General features: G+C 36.8%; 1 protein-coding gene across 1 annotated transcript; it reads left to right on the forward strand.

Annotated features, from left to right (window-relative positions):
* Nucleotides 1-522: 522 nt before the first annotated feature.
* LOC112568673 lies at nucleotides 523-3,059 on the forward strand. Its single transcript, XM_025246080.1, has 5 exons — nucleotides 523-657; nucleotides 876-1,262; nucleotides 1,641-1,730; nucleotides 2,379-2,423; nucleotides 2,804-3,059. Exons 1-5 carry the CDS (start codon nucleotides 570-572, stop codon nucleotides 2,806-2,808), a joined length of 615 nt encoding a protein of 204 aa, XP_025101865.1. The 5' UTR covers nucleotides 523-569; the 3' UTR covers nucleotides 2,809-3,059.
* Nucleotides 3,060-9,107: the final 6,048 nt, after the last annotated feature.

The raw sequence follows: 9,107 nt of genomic DNA on the forward strand, positions 1-9,107 counted from the left end.
AGTCAAATGAACTTTTTCTTCTTCCAAATATGTAATCAGTTGTTGTTTTAGCTTCACGGGTTCCATTTATTTATTTCTAAAACATTTAAACTCAGTTTGCTTCAGATAATTGTAAAGAAATGTAAATGCTATAAATAAATCACAACAACAAAATATTGAATTTGAATCTTCAGAACGACGACTTCCCTGTGACCATGTCCTGACCACGAGCGTGTATAACGTGCCTGTGTTATTGTTGTTGTTGTTGTTGTTGCTGTTGTTGTTGCTGTTGTTGTTGTTGCTGCTGTTGTTGTTGCAGTGCAGTGCATTGCATCAACTGACTTTTGAAGAAAGTGACATTGGTAAGAACATTAAAAAAAACTTGCTGTGAACCTAGCCCCTATCTTCCTGGTTCATTGTGGTCTGATGGTGGTAAGGTTACAGTGGTTTGGCACTCTTGTAAACTTTTTTCCATGTCTGAAATTGCTTCCCCCTACCCATATAAGCATATGAATAGGAATCAGTGCCAGTCGGGACCACAAGAAACGGTATAAAAGGCTGGTATCCCGGATGTAAGCAGCAAGATAATCATGGCCATGAAGAGTCAAGCTTCAAAATCTTTCTCGCGAAATGCCAAGCAGCTTCTAGGACTGTTGATCTTGTTCAGCTTCAGTTCCAGTAACTATTTTTTTATACTTTAAAAGCTCAGTTCAACGTGAACTTTATGCTTTATTATGTTAAATTGCAAGAATTGTTATTGGAAATGAGTTCTCAAATGTCTTTCGGTTGGTTTATAGATTACACTTAATCGATTGACTAATCGACAGTAATAGAGCTAATGCTACCCTGAAGAAAAAGTAATGTTTTTAACTGATTTTGTTTTTTCTCTGTTACAGACAGTGCGGTTCAAGCCGTTTCTATATCATTGCCGACAAAATTGACCAGTCTCTCCATTGCAAAAGTGGACTGTTTCATTGACAGCACTGTTGATTTACCAATAGGCTGCTTTCTATCAATGAGTGTTGAATTCTTTTTTAAGAATTCATCAGTAAATACTCTTTTGTGCCAAACCGCCTATGATGGTCCAGTTTTGTCTGAGGTGGTTGGTGATATGAACTGTGGGATGGTGACATCCAGTAGCGAGGAACGCACATTTCGGCTCAACTTCAAAGGAGATCGAGCTTCTCATGAAGGAGGAACATTGACCTGCAGCATCAGCTGTACACAAGTTTCAACGTCAAGTAGTAAATCCTCTGGGCCACTTAAGTTCAGTGTTACCACAGGTACGTACATAACTTACACTATATGAATAGGAGCGCACACTCACTCTTGTGCTTCTTTAATATTTATATTAACTATTTTTATGTTATTAATCATAAAGATACGAATAGGAAGACAATACCATAGGTCATGAAGCTCGCAAAACTGTTCTCTAAATTCATTGTATTTTTAAGACAGTGGGCAAAGTACGACAAGAAATATGACTCACATTCCCTTACATTTCTTGTAGAAATAAATATGTTCAATGTTAATTTTTGTATACCGTTTGTAACGAACCGAGTTGATAACCCAGGGTGAGGGTTGGGAACAGATGAAGGGAAGTGAAATAATAGAGCTACAAGTGATAAGACTGCAATAACATTACTTGTAAAATAACTTAGTTTCAGAAACTGAAAGTACTTGCAGCGATGGCTGCAAAGCTGGCATTGGTATAGCGGTAGTTCTTGTAGTCATCTGTGGAGGTTATACAGGTACTCTTTTCCTCCTTGATAATTATTTATTGAAATTTATTACCATAAGAACGTAAATGTACATGTAATGTAAATAATTGGTAGCTATAATTTTCTTATTATGTATTTCGTCATTATTATGTATTTTAATGGTATCATGTTTTGACTCATGGGTTTCTTGGTATATTCTTATCTAATTACAAAAAGTTTCGTTTGAAATTGTGTTTGTGCCTGTCCTCTGGGTTTTGCTCACGAACGTTCATTTTATTCTATATTAATTATTATTAATTAATTATTAATTATTATTATTATTATTAATTATTAGTAAAGAGATAGAAGTCTGGAAAATGTAGCTTGACAGGCTCATAAAAAGATTGTTGCTGCTTTGATTCCAGAACTAAATTTAAAGAGATAAAAATTAAGGTTAGGTATTTAATATTAAATGTCATCCTTGAATATTTTTGAAGAAAGTTCCTTACTAACGCAATCAATTACAATACTCGCAAATCACACTATATTGTTTGTTTAAAATAAATAAAAATGTAGCTTAGTTTTTAATTTGGTCAAAATAACACTTTTTCGTGCGTTGAGGCAAAAAGCTATGGAATTTTGATGTCTCTTAGGGAATGATTGACATTGATTTCTGATGGAATGTTTCTTATGATGCAGCCAGGAAAAGATATATTCGAGTCACAACGATGGTCGAGGTGATAGGTAACTGCCATGTTCTGTTTTCATTATAATTTCTTGTGCTCTCTCTGTCAGTTCTTTTCTCGTTGTCTTATATTCTGTTAGTTGGTGTTAGTTCGAGGCTTATAAATGTAGGTTTGAACAATCTCATAGTGTTTTTCTTCCTTCTGATTCACCTCTTGCTCTGGATATATATATATTTTTTGTTTGTTTGCTTTATCCTATCTCATCCAACCCACCGACGCATTGTTTGTCATGCTTATATTTTCTGGAAAAGATACAAAAAAGTATAGCATGAAAATTGCCAGAACCTTCTATTACTAGCTTGTATTACTAGTGTGTAAGCTATCACCATGGTCAAAAGATAAAGTGTTTCATATTTACGGTTTGTTTTCTTGCTCCAGAATAAGGACAAGCACGACATTCAGCATGCCATGTGGTCATTCATCTACAAGGATTTACACTTATATCAAGCAAGTCAGCGTTTCATGAAGCAAAGTGTTATAATATTGCATGTGATTGTAATGGTTGATACAACAGTTCACCAGTGCTGATTTGAAAAAAAATGTAATCATGTTATCAGTTCAAAGCAAGAAAGTCATATACAGGTAGTCCTCGGGTTACGACGGTCTCGAGTTACGTCGTTTCGTGGTTACGACACTCATTCCCACTTACAGTGACAGTGATAACAAAGCAACGTAGTGGGCTTATTATTGAGATGGACAGATTATTGGTGCTTTGGTTGCAAGACCAAAATCAACGCCGTATCCCTGTGAGTTTTGTGGTTATTCAGGAGAAGGCTAGGCGACTGTGTGAGGCGTTGAAAAGAGAAAAGGGGGAAGGAAGTGAAAGTGAAGAATTTGTGGCAAGTATAGGGGTTGGTTTATGAGGTTTAAGGATCGTGCCAATGTCCATAACATTAAAGTGCAAGGTGAAGCTGCTAGTGCTGATGAGAAAGCAGCAACTGAGTTTCCTAATGCATTGGCTAAGATAATTGAGGAGGGTGGTTACTGTGCTCAACAAGTGTTCAACGTGGATGAGACAGGCTTGTTGTGGAAACGTCTGCCTAACCTAACACTGTTTATTACTGTTACAGCACTTACAGTACAGTATTTCATTATTAAACGTACTGTACTACAATATTTTATTGTACTTATGTTTATTGATAATTATGTAGGGTACTGTGTTAGGATAGGTGCTTGGATAGGCTAAGTGTTTGCAGTACTGTACTGTTATTATGGTACAGTACTGTATGAACGTATGATCCGACTTACGTCGAAATTCGGTTTACGACGCCACGTTAAGAACGAATCACCGGCGTAAGTCGAGGACTACCTGTATTCAAGTTTTTTCATAATCACATTAGCACATTTTTGAGAAAAATTTTTTTAAATGGTAAATGACAATAGAAACAATAGAACGCATTGTTTATCAACATTACGAATTTCCGTTGCTTCTGTTTGTTAGAGTGTTTTTATTAAAACGTTTTTATGTTATTTTTCGATTCTCAAATGTAACAATCACCACTATACCACCTGTTACTCACATGGCCAAGTTTTTTGTGCTTGTTATTTTGACTCAAGTGATTTCTTTTCAGCGCACTGACTGTACAGAAGTTTTTTTAAAATAAACTATTTATTGTATATTATTGTGTCACGTGCTTTCGATCGACGTGAGAGTATCTTAAATTTCGTCAATAGGTAACGAAGGAATGGATAGAATCCGTGTGAACTTGCAAGAGGTTTGAATATGCGCAGAGAGAGAGAGAGGGGGGGATATAAAGTGAGTGTTAATTAATACAATCTTTGTGGCAGCGCACTGGGAGACTAATTTTAGTGAACAACTACTTACTTTTGTTCGTACTTGCTCATTTCCAAGTCAGTGAGTATGCCAATTGTCCTAGACCATACAAATTGTGCCGACATAATGTCCGACTTGTACAAACCGACAAGACCTCCTCGGTGCATTGAAAGATCAGAACATGAAAGACATTCATTTCCATGCGGAACACAAACCTAGAGAATAATGAGAAGAAAAGCTATTCAACCGACCTTGCGTTCATGTTATATGGCGACAAGCCTGACATCTCAGGTGTGCTCTCATTCAATGAAGATAAAAAGAAAAGAAAGAACGAGTCTCTTGTGCGTGAGCTTTGTACTTTGTTGGATTTTCTTCTCCAGAACATGTCTTACTCAATACGTGCACAAACACTTATCTTTATAGTTTATGTTCCTCGATGTTCTTTCTGACCAACACATTGTCCGACACAATTAAGCAAAAATGTTTTTTCAAGGCTATTATGTTCATCTTCTTCAAAGAACGATTCAAATATTAACCGATTGAAAGATTTGTCTGCAAAAGTTTAGGAGTAAACAGACCCGGTCGGCCATCTTGACGCTAATCTTTGAACTCGCTTTTCTCAAAATGGCCGCCATCCTACTTTCACTCTTCAAACGTTTATAACTCATTCAATGTTAAGGCTAGAAGAACAACTTTTGTATCAAAAGAAAGTTCAGAACCTCTACTTTTCTTAAAAATAAGCAATTTAGCAAATCTTAAATTCGCGACTTAAGACTCATTTCGTCGTGGAGGGTCACATATACATATATCTTTAGTATATGCTTTTAATCTATTTATGCATCGTGTTTGTTATCAAACCGAGAGACAGTTGTATTGAAAGTTTAACACCGTCTCATCTTTAAAGATATCATGCAATATAAAATAACAACAAACGTCAGTCATCAGCTCGGACATCGAGCTAAATGTCATCTCAGCAAACACTGGGCGAACATCATTAGCTCTGACAATTAGTGTGTGAATTTATATTTTGTGTTTGTTTGTTTTGTGTGTTTTTGTGTATTTGAGTGAGTGCAGAGTGCAGTCATTTTAGTGTCAAGCTTTGTTATTGTCTGCGGTACGCCACTCATTTATGTTTGTGAAAATACGAATATCAACTCGCAATAATCGAAACCGTCAAAGACTGAGACGTTTACTGTTATATCAGTTCTTTCCTCCCCTAGGCAGAACAACTAACGGTTGTTATTATCGATGGCGATGGTAGACGGGGGCAGGAGCTGTTCACGAGAATCCCAGTTCGAGTTCCACTAATATATATATAATATAAAAAAAGAGATCGCAGCGGATTGATAGCAAAGCAGTAAAAGGGCCCAAAGCAAGGGGATTCCCCTGAGTTTTCTAGAGAAATCGTTTCTGAAAACCGGGAACAGTAGGGTGCTACCCGTTACCTGAATGAGTTTTTTTATCTGCTAGCTTATTAATGGGGTAACAATATCACCATTATCATTATTGATCATATAATAAATATATTCTGGTCAGACTGGGCAACGATCACAAAACGGTTAGGGATTGTGTATGGTTCAACCGACGCAGCAACAAACAAGCTCTACCATACACGCGCGTTCGCACTCACATATACACACATGTGCATCTATGATGGATAAACCTTTAAAACATTCTGTTGTAAGATTTATAGACACACACAAAACGAAGCACGCATGAACACTCTTGTTTTCTTTGCTCATGTAGCCTCCCATTGAGTCCAGTGTCTTTGTTTCCCGCATTTTCTGATCTTCGTTTCTTATTCTCATCTAGTCATGCAATAAATTGCAATATTTTACGTAGCTTTACTGTTTGTGTTCCTTTACTTGTAACCCCCTCTCCCCACATATTTTTTCTTTTTTGTCGTGACTTCAGCAACGGTACCCGGAAGAGGTGGTCTTGTTCTCCTTGGCGAGTACAGACCTACATATCTAGTTTCGGCCCCCTTGATGTTAGCCTTAGAACTGCCGGGTGCCTGCAAGTCGCCCGCCAAACACCTTCTCTCTCTAACAACCACTCCCCCACTCGCAATCGGTAATCAGGTTCTCCCTCGGGTATTTTTCCTGACGTAGGTATATTGGGGGCGGCGAGGGTATGAAGGAGAACAAGGGTTCACAAAAAATGATAGTTGAAGGATCGTAAGCGTGCGACTTTGTTGGCTTATTTTTGGTTATGATTTTGTTCCTCCTCCCACCTTTTTATTTCTCTCTACCCTGTTTCTTTGTCGATAATATATATATATACAATTTAAATTGCAGAGGTTTGCGTCTGACTATATAAATAGGAATATTTAGATATACTATATAATGTCAATTGTTTATTGCTGCTTGGAAATAACTTTTTAAAATGATGTTACCACTACTGCTAGCTCTTGTATTGACAGGTCGCTGTAATGTCACAACTATCAACAAGGATGTGGTCAGTCAAATCTGATCAATCTTTATTGTTATCAAACATAATTCGCTATAGCTGTAAAATTAGGGAAAAAGTTCAATGACGAGAGAAGAACACAACTAGATCACGTGATATCGACAGTAGAGAAAACTACAACTGGTCGCATTCTTTCTTAGTCATCCAGAGTTCTTCAGAAACTTGCAACAAAAAAATATTGCAAGAAATGAATAACAAGCAAAAATCAAAGTTGGTATTCATGTATTTGGACGGAAATGCAAACAGTCCGGTGGCTTCCATCACCAGGCAAAAGTTTACAAACACCACAAGCGTGTAGATGGGAGGAAAAAAAAACACATGAACTACACTTTGTAGAAATTATGGAAAGAGAAGAGTTGTCTTTTCAAGAATGTAGAAAATATTTTCGATGCAGTATAAAAGAAAACAAACAAACACACTTGATCTCGCTCCTTAAAACTTTTACATGCCTCACAATGCGCCCACGGATAGACACAAAACCACTGTTTAAACGAGACTCAGGACGGACAGAAGGTGTAGTGTAGTTGGGTTTGATGGGTCGACTCAAACAACATAATAATAATGATAAAGTGTTGATGCTTGTATCGAATGGCGATTTTTTTCTCTATTTTTTTTTACACGCACATATGATCACGCGAAGAATAATACCCTAAATTAAAGTGGCAGTTAAAACTATTTCTGGGTGTACTCTCTACTACAGAATAGGTTGTCATCCTTCTTATCCTTTTCACTGTATATAACACCTGATACTCACACCTAGTCAATCTAAATACTTGTTATCTTTGCCACGACTGTTTCATTATTTCAATACTGGAGTGGGTGCGAAGAAGAGTAAAGGGACGGCACTCATTGAGCACTAGTCACATATTTTCTTTATGCGGTTGTCTCTCTTTGACCGTTGAGGTCTTTGGGGATTGTAAATAGTCACGTTTATACTGGCCTACTATTTACTAAACAGTGTATGTCCTATTTGGAGGTTTATGCTCGTCAATGCAGAGTTTATCTTCGTGTTATTAGGCAGAATTTAACTTAACCTTTATATTTCTCTTATTTTAAAAATTGTGTTTAATGCTTCGTTCAATCAGTTTAATCTGTTTTAATGTTAGATTAATCTTACTGATCTAATATGCCCAGAATTTAAATTCATATAAAAATAAAAATGTTAATATACTTTTTTATATGCATGCATGTGCTAAAATGAGAGAATTACTGAGAATTCATGCATGTAGGCTTGTAGGATATTATTTATGTCTGTATGCGACAATCATCACAAAACATAAAACTAAGAATATTAACTTATATTATTACTGAAAATATTGCTAAGGGACTTTTTGGAATGCCCTTACCTTTTTTTATGCTTTGCTTACTTAAAAATCCTCGACATACGTCAAAGTATATTGCACGACAATAGAGTTTCGTGAAAAAAGAACAACCACTCCTTTAAAGTAATAAAAAGTATAAAGTATTATCATTTATTTGTGTCCGTTTGCTGAAAGCCTTTGATTTACTTCACTGCAGGCACAAGCCCTTAACCTCAACCTCTTTGGATAGTACTGAACTCAAGTGGTCCTCTTTACAAGTAAGTCACTTGACTTGAGTCCGTTTTTCCTCTGTTTTTGTGCTCAGAACTAGTGGCGCCAGCAACTACATACTCTTCTACTTCTACATGGCGACGATAGTATTAGTTGATGACAGTAGACGATAAGAATGAGCGTACCACACGCCACGCGCCACTGTTTAGCATACAATGCACGTGCGGAACAACTAAGGCAAGCAAGCCAGTCACAAATATACAGTACAGGCAGAAAATAGTTTTACATACACGACATAAAAAGTCATGACCCCGATTTTCACTGTACTTGTGATAAGTACATAGTCAAGTGCAACACCAACAGACGGCAAAATAAATATTATAGTTACAGATTCTCATGAACATTAAGAACGTGTTTACTAAAATCACGTCACTATTATTTATCTCCTCTAAATTTAGAAGAAGTTTTTTTTTTTCAATGGAAACGAAAGGCAATTAAGGGTATCAATAAGTGAAGATTAACGATACAAAAGGGGAAGAAATGACAGGGACGATTGTCTGAAGGACTGAATATCTAACTAAACAACAGAAGGAAAGAATAGGAACAACGGCTTGACTGAAATGAACTAAACGACACAATGCATGGCTAAATAAGTAACTGTATGAACACTTGGTGTAGATGATTATGCTGATGATGCTGATGCTGCTGCTGCTGCTGCTGATGATGATAATGATGATGATGCTGCTGCTGCTGCTGATGATGATGATTTTACAATGTCTCTCTTCTTTCTTCACCACAATACACGCGCCGATGCGCACTCAAGTGTGCTTGTTGAGAGCAAGCATCTTGAAGCACTCGACAAGTCACTTAGCCATCTTGATATTCTCTGTAGCAAGCTTCCTGCTGA

The sequence above is a fragment of the Pomacea canaliculata genome, linkage group LG7, assembly GCF_003073045.1.
Source record: "Pomacea canaliculata isolate SZHN2017 linkage group LG7, ASM307304v1, whole genome shotgun sequence".
Lineage (NCBI taxonomy): Eukaryota > Metazoa > Mollusca > Gastropoda > Architaenioglossa > Ampullariidae > Pomacea > Pomacea canaliculata.

Coding starts and splice junctions, on each gene's coding strand:
- LOC112568673 (XM_025246080.1), top strand. CDS start 570: ATGGCCATGAAGAGTCAAGCTTCAAAATCTTTCTCGCGAAATGCCAAG. Junction 658..875: donor CTTGTTCAGCTTCAGTTCCA/GTAACTATTTTT, acceptor TCTCTGTTACAG/ACAGTGCGGTTCAAGCCGTT. Junction 1,731..2,378: donor CATCTGTGGAGGTTATACAG/GTACTCTTTTCC, acceptor CTTATGATGCAG/CCAGGAAAAGATATATTCGA.